Here is a 16,772-nt window from a genome sequence, read left to right on the forward strand (position 1 = left end):
TGGTCCTCTCTGTGGACTGGCTGCTCTATTTGGGGTCATCGTCCTCAAGGCCTGGTGGGCCAATATATGCTACAGTCTCTCCTCCTCCCCCGTCATCTGCTCCTGTGTGCTCTGGTCAGATATATCCTTCTCCCGAAGCTGCAGATTCAGTGCCATCTTTTGAAATAAATTATTCTCGGGGGAGGGGCAGAAACTAAAAATCTTATGGATTCTAGGCTTTCTGGAGTCCTGGAGGCTGGGTGAATCCCTAAGACTATTGCCCTAAGATCATCTTTAAACCATAAACCAAAAAGATCCCCTTCTTAAAACTGAACAACAGTTTGGCTTAATGAGTTTTTAAAAAGTCATCCTTAAGCATGTGCTCTTTTAAGATCTATGTGGGATCAAACTGTCAACAGCAACTTGAAAGATGAGGTAGGAATCTTAGAGGGAAGTGAGCTTCTGTGAATGGCAGCAAAACAACTCAGGAAAGGCGTGACAAGGTTTGCAAAATTCAAGTAGTGCCAATCAAGGTCACTAAGTGGTACCTGTGGGAATGGAATTGATGTCTCTTTTGCTGTGTATATTCTCAACAACAACAATCATATACGTAATTTTTGTTGTTGTTAATGGAAGAGAATCTTTAAAAATTGCAAGGCCTGTAGTTGAAAGCAACAAACAAATACAGCCTCTTGCTAGCCATCGGGCACTGACAGATGTGAATCGGGGCTTTCTGGATACTCCGCAAGCCGAAGCAAACACACACACAAGGGGGCTGAATGCTCAAGCTTCAGCCTGCCACTCGCACCACATGTTGTAATCCAAACATCTGTATTCTCACCAACTGACTTATGACGAGCATTCAGACGCATGCTGTGCATTTGATTGTGCAAACTAAATACATAGTGATACAATACGATAATACCTGGTTCCCGGGTTGAGATTCCACCCCGTCATTCATTTAGGGGAAAGGCTGTGCTGCTCGGGAAGGAAAAAAAAGGTACGAAAAAGCTGTTGCAGGGGATTAACTTGGCTGTTTTCCTTCTAGAAAGAAAACCCTGGGGCAGTGTGGATGATGGATGGGGAGGGAGAGGCTGGCAGCAGGCAGACCTGAGAGAAGGCTGTCCCTGCCTGAGCAGGAAGCTGGACTAATGGGTGGCCTGGGGGGTGGGGTGGGGAGGAAGGAAGGAAGGGGCATTCTGACTGGTGAGGTGAGCAGAGCATAAACATTCTCTGTCCCCCTAGACTGGGAGGCACCTGGGAGCTCAGGCCCAGTGGTTGGTGTGACCTTTCAGCTGACCTTGGGTTTTCTGTGAGGCAGAAGCCCAGGGTTCTCATGCCTTCTTACTGCGGCCTCTCCTCCCACAGGCTGTTGTAGGGGCTTTGGGCCTCATGAGCTCCATCAGGACCTGGCCTGGGTTTTTTCTCCACCCCAGCGGCCCAGAGGGAGGACCTATGTCATTCCTGAAGGCCCAAAAGGGGCCTCACCTCATGGGTGCTGAGGACTTCCTCTCTCTCCAGATAAGTCCTTCTAGAAATAACAGCTTTGACTCTGTTTCTATCTTGGGCACAGCAGGCAGACTCATGCTAGTCTAAATGGGAGCTCCCCAGGCAGGCAGGGGAGGGCGGGGCTGAGCTCCCCCTTCTCACCATGTTCTCCAAGTCAAGTAATGGGCCTGCAGCCCAGCCATGGTGGGAGCAGAGAGCTGGTGGCACCCTGGCTCCCAGGATCCCAGGGTTTCCAGGCTGAGCCCCAGACTGGGCTGCAGAATGTTCTCACTCAATCACCAGTCTGGGATCTGGGCTTCTCTCTGATTTCCGGAGGAGCTCTGTCCCTAGCTGTACTTGACAACACATGACAGGTGGTGGCCCTCTGAGACTAGTCCCAGAAGGGTCTCTGAGTGCTCTGGCCAGGGCCACACCGGGCAATCTCTACGCCTTGGTGAGCCTTCTGGGCCTCCGTCGGGGCTGGGTGAGGCACTGAGTGCAACCTTGGCACCTGCTGATGCCTTGTTGGAGGGCTCCTGGCTCCTGAGCGACCCCGGTGGCTACCCCCTTGGCTCTGGCTTCTCTCTCCTCTGCTTCCTTCAGCTCTGTGGAGTCTGGCCAGACCACTCACATGCCCCAGCTGGGATGCATCTCTCCTTCACAGGTGCGGTGTGGGAGTAGTCGAGGTGGGGAGGCAAGGTTCTGCCCATAGAGCCACCAGTCTGAAGCGCCAGTGCCCCCGCCTCTGGATCACCAGAGCCTCCCTGTGGAGGCTTTCCCTGGTGCCTCCCAGTTTCCTCCTTGGGAGGGGAAAGCTAGGGAGGAAAGAAGTCATGCCCAGTTTGTCCCAAATCTACAAAGGTCATACAGAAGCTATGGCCATGTCCTGGCTTGCCATTTTTTGGCTGTGTTACCTTGGACAAGTCATTTGACCTCCCAAAGCCTCAATCTCTCCATCTGTCAGATGAGAGGGACCAACAATACCTGTGGGTGATTGTGAGGTTTATGGGGTTAAGTTTCTATGGCTGGCAGATTGATCCCACCCAGAGGTGCTTCAGGAGACAGGGCTATCCCTGGCATCGGCAGCCATGAAAACCCTATGGCACAGTTCTACTCTGCATACGTGGGGCTGCCAGGAGGGGAAACCAACTCAACAGCAACTAACAAGACCCTACGAGCATGCTCAGTCCAGTGTGCTGCACGTACCAAGTGCCCCTAGGGAATGTCCAGGTGGTAGTGACAAGACGTCAACACTTCACTGCTGCTACAGCAAGGGTACAAACCAACCTGAACTGACCACCAGGTCTCAGAACTGGAACCAGGTCCTAGAGCAGCGGTTCTCAACCTGTAGATCATAACCCCTTTGGGGGTTGAATGACCCTTTCACAGGGGTCGCCCGATTCATAACAGTAGCAAAATTACAGCGATGAAGTAGCAACGAAAATAATGTTATGGTTGGGGGGGGGGTCACTACAACATCTAGTAAAGGGTCGGGGCATTAGGAAGATAGAGAACCACTACCCTGGAGGCATCCTGTGGGCAGGATACCATGGGAATGGTCACGCAGAGGTGTTGTCTCAAGAGAGGAGCTGAGGTTACAAGGGTTAGGTCTTTGGGGTACTCATCAGAGGGGCTGCTGTGTGGATGGAGTCTGGTCTAGACCCAAAGCGTTGGGATCTCATTCTGGCTCTGCTTTCACTTTGCTGTGTGGCCTAGAGTGATCCTCTGCCCCTCTCTGAGACTCTTGTCCCAGAGACTACTAGGACCAAGGGCAGCCAGGCCAGTTTTTCTTAAACTGGCCCGAGGTGGGGCAGGATGGTATCTGGGTAGCTGCTGAGCCAGAGGGCCCTGAATTCAGCAATCTGGCTGGGACTGTGGGACAGAGAGTTAGGAGAGAGACCTTGGCTGGTTGCCTATCCTGGGGCGGCCGGCTTGGGAACCTGCCTAGGCTCAGTGGGAGGGAAGTTGGCTCTCTGTCCTTGAAGAGGTGATGGGTCTGTCCCCAAGGTAATCCACTCAGGGGAGAAGGCAAGCTCAGACTGTGCTAAAGATCCACAGGGCCCAGCCATCCCTCCAACACCTCTTTTCTTTCCCGCTTTTAAATGTACCTTCTCTTCCTCAAGGCTCACAGTTGCCCAGGGGCTTAAGAGGTGTCCATTCTAAGCACACAGACACACAGTGGGAGTCAGCAACCAGGAGAGGCATTTGGGTGAGACACCTGCCCACAATTGCCGCCTTACACTGACCCTGCAGGCTACAGACCCCATCCTGACAGAGGTTAAAAGTCAAGTGCAAGCTGAAGGTCACCACATGGGTTTGGAAAATATGTTGATTTCCCATTCCTGCTTTGCAGTGGTGAAGCTGCGCTGTTCAACATAGTAGCCTCGACCCACATGTGGCTATTTAAATTGAAACTAATTAAAATCAAATACAATTTTTAAATATTCACCCCTTCAATCTCACTGGCCACATTCCCAGTGCTTCACAGGCAAATGTCAGTTAGTGGATATCTCACTGGACAACACAGACTATAGAACATGTCCATTGCCACAGGATGTTCTGTTGAGCTACATTCTTCTGGAAAAACTCACCGCCATTGAGTCAATGCTGACTCATAGAGAACCCCTGTGGGTTTCCAAGACTGTAACTATTCATGGGAGTAGAAAGTCCAGTCTTTCTCTGACAGAGCTGCTCATGGTTTTGAAATACCGACCATGTAAATCACAGCCCGGCTCCTAACCACTACACCGCCAGGGCTCCACCAGGGCTCCTTCTAAAGCAGTGGTCCTCAACCTTCCTAATGCTGTGACCCTTTAATACAGTTCCTTATTTTGTGGTGACCCCCCAACCATAACATTATTTTCATTGCGACTTCATCACTGTAATTTTGCTACTATTATGAATTGGGTGACCCCTGTGAAAGGGTTGTTCGACCCCCAAAGGGGTCTTGACCCACATGTTGAGAACTGCTGTTCTAAAGGATGGTACCAACCTCAAATCTCTGCCCTGGGAATAGACCATAAGTTCCCTAGGGGCAGGGCTCATTTCTGTAGCAGCCCCAATACAGTGGATAGGGGTCTTGATTGAGTCCCAGGCTTCAGCCCAGAGTGGAGTTAACATCTAGTTTGAGGCTGCAAAGTTGTCTAGAAGTTCGCTGGCTAGAACCTGGGAAAGAGTGGCTCGGGCATAGAGAACATCACCCGTGAAGGCCAGATAAGGAGAGTGAATATATGCTCAGAGACAGCAGAGAGGTCCAGGCACACAAAGGTGGGTGCGGGAGGAAGGGGTGAGTGAGTGAGAGCGGAGAGAGGAGGATTCTCTTATGAAGGGCCGCCAAAGGTGGACTAAAAGTTGCCGACAAGAGTGGGCACTGTGGGAAGGTTTCAAGCAGGGGTTTTAGAAATCCCCATCTGGCCACAATTGGAGGAGAGACTGAGGGTGGGTGAGAGAGAATGGACTGTGGTAGTGGCCATATGTGTTAGTCCGGGTTGACTAGAGAAACAAATCCATAGACACTCATATGTGTACAAGAAAGAGCTTTATATAAAGAGCAATTGTGCATTAAGAAATCATCCCAGCCCAGTCCAGATCAAGTCCATAAGTCCAATATTAGCCCATATGTGCGATACCAGTGTATAATTTCCTCTTTAGACTCATGCAGCACATGCAATGATGTTGAATGCAGGAAGATCACAGGCTAGTGGGTGGAAAGTCTTATGGATCCAGTGGTGGTGGAAGTATCTCAGCATTGGTGTGGGTCTCCAAGTGGCTCCAGCTCCCAGGCTCTGGTTGCCGTCAGCATAGGCTCCATGTGGTTTGTCAACAGGAAGCCAAAGCAGAGTCTGTATCTGGCCTCCAGTCAGCTGTTTATCTCTGTGCCTCCAAATGAGGTCAAGCTACGACCTGATTGACAGGCTAGACTCCACCAAGTCGACAAGAGATTATGTAACTGCCACCCCATAGAAGTGGATGGGGTCTAGAAGTCCAGTGGACGAGTTTTGGTGGTTCATTGGTGAGGCAAGGGCATCCGGTTGACTTCCGGGCATCTATCTTGGGCAATGGGGTGGATGTCAGTGCTGAGCACGGAGGTGATGAAAAGGGGTGGGACTTTTGCTTGGAGCATGTCAAGCTTGACTGGAGCAGTGAGTTCAGATGTCTGGTGCTCAGGAGTAAGCTATGGGGTGGAGGTCAATGTTCTTATGCAGTTGTCATGTTTCCAGCACCATTTCTTCCTAAGGGCATGTAGTTCTCATTTTATCACGGGCACCATCTGGAGATCTTTGGCTATATGCTTGGCATTCGGGTTTCTATTGTGTAATGGGTTTGCATGTCAATCACATCCTATTGTGTTCCTCCCAACATCTCCCTAAGTCCCAACCCTGTCCTGCCCAGAGGGTGGCCTGACCTAGGTCTGCCCCTACCTGAGTATCCTTAGGGCAAGGGCTGGGACTGGCCTTCTCCCTGGAGGGGCCTGCCAAGGCGCCCCTGCCAGTGCTCCGGGAGCCTAAGCAGCCTTCTTCCCTCCTGCATCTCGGCAGCCCAAGCCCCAGAACGCAGTCACCATCGCCGTGTCCTCGAGAGCCTTGTTCCGAATGGACGAGGAGCAGCGGATCTACACGGAGCAGGGCGTGGAGGAGTACGTGCGCTACCAGCTGGACCACGAGAACGAGCCGTTCAGCCCGGGGCCCGCCTTCCCCTTCGTGAAGGTGAGGGTGCACTTCCACCACCAGTCCTACGGACCCGAGGGAGAGAAGGAAAGGGGGTCCCCGCTGGGCCGCGTTCCCCATGGGGTGGTTCCAACCCTGTCTTAGAGGGTCGCTCTGAGTCGGCGTCGACGAGAGACTGGGTCAGTGGGTCCTATCCCATTGTGCATGGAGTTTTGCCATGCCTTAGGGGTGACTCAATGGCAGCTCACAACCACAATGGTGCCAGGTCACCAGTTTGGGCAGTGGAGCACGGGCTGGATTTTGACGCCCACGCATCCGTTTGTGTGCCTCTGTGGGGTCAAAGAGACAGAGGACAGCCTAACGAGAAAGGAGCTCCCACTCACTGATGCCACCCCGAAACTGGTCACCGACGCTCTGCCCCACGGGATCTCAGCTCCCCCTCCTCGCGTGCCCCTGGGGCTGAGCCCCATGTGCCCTCGCCCACGCAGGCCCTGGAGGCTGTGAACAGGAGGCTGCGGGAGCTGTACCCCGACAGTGAGGACCTTTTCGATATCGTCCTCATGACCAACAACCACGCGCAAGTGGGAGTGCGTCTCATCAACAGTATCAACCACTACGGTGAGCAGGAGGGGCCGGGCGGTGCCACACCTCGCCAGACCTCTGGGCGCGGGGCCACAGCAGGCAGTGTGAGGCCACACGGGCTGGAAACCCCAGAGCCCTGCTGACTTTCTGGGTGTGGATAGATATTCACCGGTGACTGATAGCAAGCTACCATGGGCTAACCACCTAACCGGCTGCAAAAACACGCTGGCTGCCTAACACTTGGGCTCTAGTGAGCCGCTGCAGCCCAGCTAGAGCACAGCGCTGCACAGGCAGGCGCTGACCCAGCAAGCTACTGACTGCCTCTGTGCCTCGGTTTCCCCCTCTTTAGTGCGCTGCTGGGGGGAGCAAGTGCTGTCCTCAGATAGGTTAGTCTAAACCCTTTTTTCATCCCCTTGTTGTACACAGGTGTTTTCTTTTTAACAGTTTGATTGGCACTTAATCCACGTATCACACAATTCGATAGTTCAATCATATCAAGAATTGTACAATCATTACCACAATTTCAGAACATTCCCCTGCCCCCATGATTAAATTGCCTTTAAAATGAGTTATGTAATCACCTTCAGTCCTAGTGCTCACTCCTCCTCCCACCTTCCTGGTTTAGGCCCCAAATCCCCTCACCTTTGTCTAAACCAGTGGTTCTCTGCCTTCCTAATGCTGAGACCCTTTAATACAGTTCCTCATGTGTGGTGACCCCCAACCATAAAATGATTGTCATTGCTACTGCATAACTAATTTTGCTACTGTTATGAATCGGGCGACCCCAGTGAAAGGGTCATTCGACCCCCAAAGGGGTCTCGACCCACAGGTTGAGAACCGTTGGAACTCTTGATTGAAAGCAGCAGACCCTCCAAACCTAGCTCAAGGCGAGGAAGACTCCTTTACTGGGTTTCCGGAGGGTGGGGGTGTGTGTCTGAGGGAGCCCTGATGGCATAGGGGTTACTTGTTCGAAACCACCAGCTGCTCACGATAGAAAGATGAGGCTTTCTACTCTCATTACAGTCTCAGAAACTCACAAAGGCAGTTTCTACCCTGTCCTGTCCGGTAACTGAGTCGCCAATGACTCATTGTGAGTTCGTTTGGTTTGTTGTGGGGCAGGAACGGGCAGCTTGAAGGCTGTTTGCCCCGGTGCTGTGGTCACACCCTGGGCTACTTGACCCCCATCCACTAAGTGGCCATCTGCTTCCGTAGAGATTACAGCCTCAGAAGCCCCACTGGGTTATTCTGCCCTGTCCTATGGGGTCCCTGTGAGTCAGAAACGACTAGAAGGTTGGGTCAATGGGTTAACTTAGACCACACACAGGAAGTCAACAGGGCCTCAAAAAGCCTGAATCCGAGGAAGGGAAACGCTCCTGGGTTTTTATCTCTGAGCGACATGAGCCCTTTCTTCTGCTTTCCTCTGCAAGTCTGTTCCTTGTTCCTTTTTTTTTCTTCGGACCTGTCTTTCTCCCCCAAGTGGGCTTCTTTGCTTTCCTGAACAGGGCTGCAATTGGTGAGTTAGCAGGTCCTTGCTTTAAGTAACCAAGGGCACGCAGTCGGCCATTTTCCCGCTGTGACAAATGGAAGCATTTCACCAAAAGCATGAGGCATAATCACGAAGGAATCAGAAGAGCGCCCAGCTGGTGGTGGAGCGGGGTCCTGAGTCGCCCCCGCTGGGCCGCATGACCCCTACCAGTGACAGAATAACTCAGTAGGCTCCGACCAACAGCCATTTAAACCCACCCCCACCCCCGGCAAATATTTGCACCACCCCGGCAGCTGCGCTTGTGGTTCAAACCAAGCCTGTTGCCACGGAGTTGATTATAGCCCACGGTGACGCCATGCCTGTCAGGGAAGGACTGTGCTCTGTGGAATACAATTGTGTGGAAGTCGATTGCCAGGGCTTTCTGCCGAGGTGCCTCTGGGTGGACTCAAACCACGGACCTTTTGGTTAGCAGCCAAGCTCTTAACGGTTTGTGCCACCTGGGTATCAGCTGCCTATCAACCCAGGCTAGGAAAAAGAGCCCGCTTGAGTGGCTCGCCGTGGCTCACGTGTTTTCCTCTCACCCAATCAGCTTTCACCAGGAAGGCAAGGTCCCATATCAGTCTCGGCTGGGGGCTCCACCTCCTAAGAGTGTGACGATTCACTGACAAGAGCCTGCTGTGCTGAGTCAGGCAATGGCTAGAGAAGGGTGATTTCATGGATGAAGAAGGATGGAGAAGGGCGCAGAGAGGAGGGATGCTGGCCTACAATTACACGAAGAGTCGTGCTGCCCACCTCCCATCCCCACTACTGAGAGCCAACATGCCGCCCACTGGACCTAGTGACCCCTCTGAAGCCCTTGGGGCTGGCCCTGGCCTCACTCGGAACGCTCTGCTTACTCTGCAGACCTGTTCATCGAGCGGTTCTGCATGACGGGTGGGAACAGCCCCATCTGCTACCTCAAAGCCTATCACACCAACCTCTACTTGTCAGCGGATGCGGAAAAGGTGCGGGAAGCCATCGATGAAGGTGAGTCAGACTGAGGAGGGGGGAGACTGAGAGTCTAAGGAAGAGTCGTGCTGCCCACCTCCCATCCCGGGGTGGAGGGCTGGTCCGAGAGCTCCAAGCAGGTGCTGGGTGGGTGGGTAAGGCGGTGCCCTGCTAACTGGAAGGGCCAGCTGCATTGGTGTCCCCTGCCGTGTAAACTGAGAGCAAAGCCCTACCTAGCCATACCTATCGCACTTTCATATGAGCCCTGGCAGCTGCTGTTTTCCGTGATCAGCCACTAACCCTGAGGTAGGTGGTCTGGGGGAGACTGTGGCTTCCAGGATCGTTTACAGCCGTGGAAACCCCAAGGGTTGTTAGGGGCTGGAATCGGCTAGGAGACAGTGGGTTTGGTTTGGGGTCTCTCACTCTCCTGCCTGCTGTCCTACTGCATTAAGGGGACTTGAACTCGTCAGCACCTCCCAGCTTCCCGTTTCCATGGAAACCCTTCTTAAACCCTTCTTATCGCCCAGGCAACCAACTGCTGCTTCTAAGACGCCTCCAGGTCAGCCCAAGTGGTATGATTCCTGTGTGACTCTGGGCACCCCCTGCCCCTTTCTGGGGAAGAAAGTCTATCTAGTTCAGCCTGGGCAGTGGGCCTGGGAAATGCCCATCTTCTCCAGCCGCGGAGCTAGCTGCCCAGTGCTGGGGGGTGGGGGTGGGGTTAGGAGACCCAACTTCAAATGCTGGCAAAGAGATTCCAACTCCCACCTGACCCCACCCTATGTGCCTCTTGTGACCACCACCCATATGTCTCTTGTGGGGCAGTTATATGTGGGATCGTACCTTGTCTCAGGCCTCCCGGGAGGGTGTGAATCCCCTTGCACCTGGAAAAGAACAGGCCACAGAGGAGGAAGTGCTGCCCGTAGAGCTACCGGAGAGGGCTTCTCAAGCCAAACACTAGTGGTGGGGTCTTTAGCCACCAACAGAAGAATCCTGTCTCTTCCTCTTGCGTGCTGTCTCCCGGCTGGGTGCCCAGCCTCTCTCCCCCTGAGCTGCTGGGGAGCTCCAAGAGGCTTGCTTTAACCAAAAGCCGTTTTCCTGGGTGGCACACCCTTTGGGGCCCTGGCACTAGTGTGCATCTGCATCTGTACTTGACCTTGGGCTAGGGAGCAGGGGAGTGGTCAGGAAGGGGCCCTGCTCAGGGCGGGCTTCATCTTGGCTCCAGCAATGGCTGAGCTGAGCAGGTGTCTGGCCTGTAAGCAAGGGCCTGCTCTTGCTTACAGCAGCCTGCTATAAGGAACTCCCAAGCTGGCACTGCCCACTCCCCACAGAGATCTGTCAGACCTGCCCCTGTGATCCAAAGACAGGGTGGAAGTGGAGTTTGAATCAATCAAGAACGGGGAGTGGACTGAGCTGGCTGCCCAGGAATCTGGCCTCTGAGAAGTCTCTCTGTGTTGTCTGGTGAAGCTCCAGCCTGGGAGAAACCCAGGACTGAAGGGAGTCTTCCCAGGCAGACATGTCTGGTGCTGTCCGCCTGGGGGCCTTCATGATGGCAGACTGAGGGTGCCTCCACCCCACCCTACCCGACCTGAGACTGCAGCCTAGGATCTCTGCCCCAGACGGAGTTGAGAAGGCCATTCATTCTCAGACTGCCTAGAGAAGGTGAGGGGTGTGTGAGAACCAAGAGAGAGGGTTCTGAGGCTAAGCCAGAGTCAGGCCCTGTGTGTCTCCACCAGGAGCCTGTGGTGAACCCTTGTATAGGTCTCTCAAAATTTAAGGCCAAACTCCGCTCACCATGGATTCCGGTGCAAAGCAACCCTGTAGGACAGAGTAGAGCTGCCCTGTGAGTTTCCGAGACTGTACATCTCTCTCTCTCTCTCTCTTTTTTTTTTTTTAGAAGCAGAAAGAGCTTTATTAGGGGTTAGGGGAGCTCCCGGACTGGTTTGACTGTACATCTTTATAGGAGCAGAAAACCTCTTCTTTGCCCCGCCGAGTGGCTGGTGGTTTGGAATGACTGACCTTGGGGTTAGCAGCATCACCAGGTCCTCGTACAGGTCTCTATATTCTCCTCTCTTCAGATGGGATTGGGTGTGGGACCCACCCTACCCTGACATGGTGCCATTAACATAACAAAAAGAAAATTCTAATGTCCAAACAGGCTTGTATTTAAAGATATAAAAACCACTGCCATTCAATTGACTCTGACTCACAACGACCCTGTAGGACAGAGCAGAACTGTTCCCTGGGGCTTCTGAGGCTGGACATCCTTACAGGAGCAGGCAGCTTTCTTCCCAGGGTGTGACTAGCGGGCTTGAACGTCTGACCATGAGGTTGGCAACCCAGTGCTTAATCCACTACACTATCAAAGCTCATTATGGACAGACCTCAGGGTTAGCATTTTGACAATTTAGGGGAGGACACGACTCAAGCCGTGGAATCAGTCTATCCCAAATCCTAGTTGAGAAAGGTGGGGCAAGGATCACCTGGGACAGCCCTTTCTTGCACCCCATGGGCAGCTCGGGGTTTTCAGGAGGCTCCTCAATGCCCAGCTGGGGACCGTTTCATGGTGACCTCTCTCTGCCTAGGGATTGCAGCCGCCACCATCTTCAGCCCCAGCAAGGACGTGATGGTGTCCCAGAGCCAGCTGCGTGTGGCCTTCGACGGGGATGCCGTGCTCTTCTCAGATGAGTCGGAGCGCATTGTCAAGGCCCACGGGCTGGACAGGTTCTTTGAGCATGAGAAGGCCCACGAGAACAAGCCTCTGGCCCAGGTACTCCAGAGAGTCCCGGGAACCAAGTGGAGAAGGCAGCACCCCACAACTTGCCCTTGGACTGAGCCCCAATACCAGGCTCAGCCCAGAATCGAGTCAAGGCCCCTCTCCCAGCCTCCAGCCCTCACCCCTCTTGATTGGCTTCTGATTCCCCTCAATGAGCTTCACCCCACTCGCTGATGCCCCCCCTTCAAGTCCCCACCCCCTCGCTAAGCCCCTCTCTGAAGCCCCTACCACTTTTACACAGCTCCAATCCTCTTTCTGAAGTCCCTCCCAAAGCCCCTTCCCTCTCACGAAAACCCTTTCATCTCTCCAAAGCCCCACACCCCTCTTTGTACCACTAGTCCCAATGTGAGATCCCGCTCCCCTCTGAAGCCTGTCACCTCACTGAGGCTGAGCTCCCCATTCTCTTTCAGGGAACCCCATCCCTTCTTGAATACACCAACTCCCTCTCTGAGCTCCTCCATCCCCTTGAATAAGCCCCCAGCCCCTCAATAAGCCCCTCTTCCCTCCCTGGAAGAAAGGAAGAGCTGGACTGGTAAAGGGAGACCCAACTGCCTCTCACCCATCCCTCCCTCAGGGACCTGCACTCATCCTTAAACTGCTCAGCATCTTGTGGAGAGGTTGGGAGAAACTCCCTGGGATTGGAGCTGTTGGGACTCCCAGGCCTCCTGGGAGCTGTGATTGGTGCTTGGAACAAAACTTGGTGTGCATGCGCAGTACTCCCAGAGTACTCTCTACCCTCCCAGCAGATCCCAGGGCTTCACTGTGGCTCCAGAGCAGTCACTTCACCCCCATTGCCCTCGGTTCCCTTGGCGATCCTTGGGAATCCAGAGCAGGATCATTTTACCACTGTGTAGTGGGCAGAGGCCCTAGAGACCACTATGTGCTGCAGGTCACCCGGTGGGTTAGTCTGGGTAGACTAGAGAAACAAATTCATAAACACGCATATGTATATGAGAGAGAGAGGTTTATATACAAGAGGAACTGGACATTGAGAAAACATCCCAGCCCAATCCAAGGCCATAAGTCTGATATTAGCCCATATGTCTGATACCAATCTATAAGTCCTCTTCGGGCTCACGAAACACATGCAATGAAGCCAAATGCAAGACAATCACAGGCCAGTGGGTAGAAAGTCTTTGGGTCCAGTGGTAGTGTTGTAAGCATCTCAGTGCTGGCAGGGGTCTCTCTCTGGCTTCTCCGGCTTCAGGGGTCTGGTTGCATCCATGTGGCTTGTGTTCTGCAATGTTCCCCAGGGAGTAGCAAAGAGAGAAGTGTCTTCGCCTCCAAGGAGGAAGTACCAGATTTCCCAGAATCCTCAGGAGAAGGCCATGCCCACACAGAAGTCTCATTGGCTATCTCCAGATTGACAGCCTAGACCCCACCCCTACACTCTTAATCCTTAAATTGACACCAGATTAGGTGACTACCACACCCGGCAAGTGAGGTGCCTCCAAGGTTAGAATGTTTCCCTGTTTCCAGCTGCGATTACAGTTTTCTTCCTTTTCTTCTTGTTCACGCTCTTTCTCCACAAGTCCTCACTATACTTCACCGTTCTGAGCATGGTGTGAATGAATCCTTCCCCCTGTGCCAGCGTGCTTGAGCCTGACACCCTGGGACGCCCATGTGCCCGATTGGCAGGGCTGACATTCAGCAGCTTTTTGCAGGTGGGGTCTGTTCTGACTGGAGGGTGGGTGCCCATGCCCTGCTGTTGTTGTGAGGTGCCATCGAGTCAGTTCCAACCCACGGTGACCCTGTGTACAACAGGAAGAAACCCTGCCCAGGTCTGCACCAGCCCATGATCTTTCCTATGCCTGAGCCCATGGTGGCAGCCGCTGTGCCAACCCATCTTACTGGGGCTTTTCTCTCCTTTGTTGCCCCTCTACATTACCAAGCATGATGTCCTCCTGCAGGACTGGTCTCTCTGGATAACATGTTGAACGCATGTGAGACAGAATCTCACCATCCTTACCTCTAAGGAGCACACGGACCATACTTCCTCCAAGACATCTGTTTGTCCTTTTGGCAGTCCTGGGTACTTTCTATATTCTTGGCCAGCACCACGATTCAAACGCACGAGTCTTTCTTCAGCCTTCCTTCTGCACCGTCCAATAGCCATGTCCTAGCTGCCAAGTATTTTTAATATCCTCCCTGCAGAGCTCCAGGGAAGACCCCCGCGTCCCTGGTGTGCACATGGCTTGACCTGCCGTTATAGTTGCCTTGGCACAGCTGCCCTGACCCGGATGGCCACAATCACAGTGACACAGCCAACCCAGATGCACAGATGCACACAGTTGCCTACAGTCCGGAGCACACAGTAGCCCTGGCAGGGGGGGTTGTTGTCATTGCTGTTAGCTGCTGTCAATTTGACCCCCAGCTCACAGCGCCCCCGTGCACAGCGGGAGGAGACGCTGCTGTGTCATCCCCATGCTCGGTGGTGCCGATTGTGATCCACAGGGGGTGTTCACTGGCTGGCTTTCAGAAGTAGATCACCAAGCCTTTCTTCCTTATCTATCTGAATCTGGAAGCCTTGCTGAAACCTGTTCAGCATCACCACCATCCACAAGCCTCCACTGGTAGATGGGGAGAATTACAAATGAGGTGCCCGGGCCAGGAATTGAACCTGGGGCTTGCACGGAAGGTGAGAAACCTACCACTGTGCTTCCAGATGCAGCAAAAGTAAACCGTTTAGGGAGTCTGAGAAGCTTATTGTTGTGATTTTTGTTAGGTGCTATTGAGTTGGTTCTGACTCATAGTGACCTTGTGTACAACAGAGCAAAACACAGCCCCGCCGCCCGGTGACATCTCCCAATGGTTCTTATGTTTGAGCCTGTTGCAGCCATGGTGCCAATTCTTATCCTTGAGAGCCTTCTTCTTTTTCTCTGCTCCTCCGCTGTACCAAACACGATGCCCTTCTCCGGGGACCGGTCTCTCCTGATCACATGAGACGAAGTCTCACCATCTTTGCCTCTAATAAGCACTCTTCTTAGACAGGTCTGTTTGTTCCTTTGGCAGTCCATGATCCTTGCAATATTCTTCACCAACACCATAGTTCAAGTGCATCAATTCTTCTCTGATCTTCTTATACAAGGTCCAACTTTCACATGCATATGAGGCGATTGAAAATACCCTGGCTTGGATCTGGCACAAGTAACCTCCTTGCTTTTCAATGCTTTGAGGAAGTCTTGTGCAGACTTACCTAATGCAGTGTGTTGTTCGATCTCTTGATTGCAGCTTCTGTGAGCATTGATTGGGGATCCAAGCAAGAGGAAATCCTTGAAATCTGAGGATTTCTATGCTCAATGGCAAGGCATTCACACTCAAGGTGTGGTGGGGGAGCCCACCTGGTGGGGTGGCTAGTGTTCGGGTGAGTGATTCGCTCACATGTTCCTTTGCCTGTTCACAGGGCCCCCTAAAGGGCTTTCTGGAGGCACTGGGTAGGCTGCAGAAGAAGTTCTACTCCAAGGGCCTGAGGCTGGAGTGCCCAATCCGCACCTACTTGGTGACAGCGCGCAGTGCAGCCAGTTCTGGTGCCCGGGCTCTCAAGACCCTGCGCAGCTGGGGCCTGGAGACAGACGAGGCCCTGTTCCTGGCCGGAGCACCCAAGGGCCCCCTCTTGGAGAAGATCCGTCCACACATCTTCTTTGACGACCAGATGTTCCACGTGGCTGGGGCTCAGGAGATGGGCACAGTGGCCGCCCATGTGCCTTACGGTGTGGCACAGATACCCCGGCAGCCTGCAGCAACAAAGCAGGCACCGTTTGCCCAGTAGCTGAGTGCCCGGGCCGACTTTATCCGAGCCCCATTGCTCCAGGCATGGGGCTGGATACTTCAGCACGCTGCCCAGTGGGCCCCGCTAGTTCCTCAGCTTCCACCTGCAGCCTGTCTGTCCTGATCCCTGTGAGTGAGGCATTCATAGGAGGGGACACAGATGGGACTGGTATTCTCACTGCCCCTCCTTCTGGGTGGGCCCGGTCCTGGCAGGGAAGGTAAGACTATGCAGAGCAGCTGGATGGCAGTGGGAAGCTGATGGCACTGAGGGTGGGGCGCCAGAGAAGCCGGGATGCCTGCAAAGGGGCTTGGGATGAAAACTAGCTCAGAGCTGTGCAAAGCACACTGCTCCGAGATAGAGAGGCTGTGCCTGGGTTTAGCTGCATGACTTTGAGTAAGCTCCTCCCTTCCACGGGCTTCAGGCTCCCCGTCTTTTAGGTGGTCTTCAGAGTCTCCTTTCGCCAAAGCTTGACTCTGTAAGGTCGCCCTCTTGGAAGGAAGCCTTCGAAGCCAGGGCTGCTGCTGGCCTGAGGGCCCCTCTGTGGCCAGACAGAAAGATGCCCTCCATTAGGAAATAGCAGCCTTCCTCTGGGCAGGCCCAGGCCCATCCTGGGAGGCACAGCTTGGTCAGCAGGACACAAGCTAGATTTCAGCCCAGAGGACAAATTGCACCTTGGTCCACAACAGCCTTATCTATCATTTTCAGCATTTGGAAATCACTGGACAAAATACCTATCTGCTGTTTATACCTGTGACCTATTTCTCTGTAATCCGGGTCATCAGGGCTCAGCTTGCCTGGTAGGAGTTTGAGGGAGTGATGGGAGCCTCTAACCTGCCTGCATACACTCCTCCAGCCAGCAGGGGGGCCTGCAGATTCCTCCAGGGGAAGAGTTGGCTGTAGACACCATCTGTTGGGTACTTCCTTTGCTTTTCATCTCTGAGCCAAAGTTCGGTTGTTCCTGCCTTCCACCTCCTGGGTGTCAGTCCCTACCAGTGGTTTCCAACATACGTTGACCCCGTTTGTTAGGGTAGGAGTGTGCTC

General features: G+C 53.5%; 1 protein-coding gene across 1 annotated transcript in view; it reads left to right on the top strand.

Annotated features, from left to right (window-relative positions):
• NT5C1A (5'-nucleotidase, cytosolic IA) overlaps positions 1 to 16,485 on the top strand; it is a 22,387-nt gene extending 5,902 nt beyond the window's left edge. Inside the window, exons 2-6 of the mRNA XM_004705277.3 lie at positions 6,006 to 6,173; positions 6,623 to 6,752; positions 9,106 to 9,228; positions 11,772 to 11,956; positions 15,366 to 16,485. Of these exons, the coding sequence (XP_004705334.3) occupies positions 6,006 to 6,173; positions 6,623 to 6,752; positions 9,106 to 9,228; positions 11,772 to 11,956; positions 15,366 to 15,731 (972 nt within the window). The 3' untranslated portion in view covers positions 15,732 to 16,485. The remainder of the gene's footprint in view (positions 1 to 6,005; positions 6,174 to 6,622; positions 6,753 to 9,105; positions 9,229 to 11,771; positions 11,957 to 15,365) is intronic.
• Positions 16,486 to 16,772: the final 287 nt, after the last annotated feature.

This window comes from Echinops telfairi, unplaced genomic scaffold (assembly GCF_000313985.2).
Source record: "Echinops telfairi isolate 266 unplaced genomic scaffold, ASM31398v2 ScPeMD7_7457;HRSCAF=8495, whole genome shotgun sequence".
NCBI classification, from domain to species: domain Eukaryota; kingdom Metazoa; phylum Chordata; class Mammalia; order Afrosoricida; family Tenrecidae; genus Echinops; species Echinops telfairi.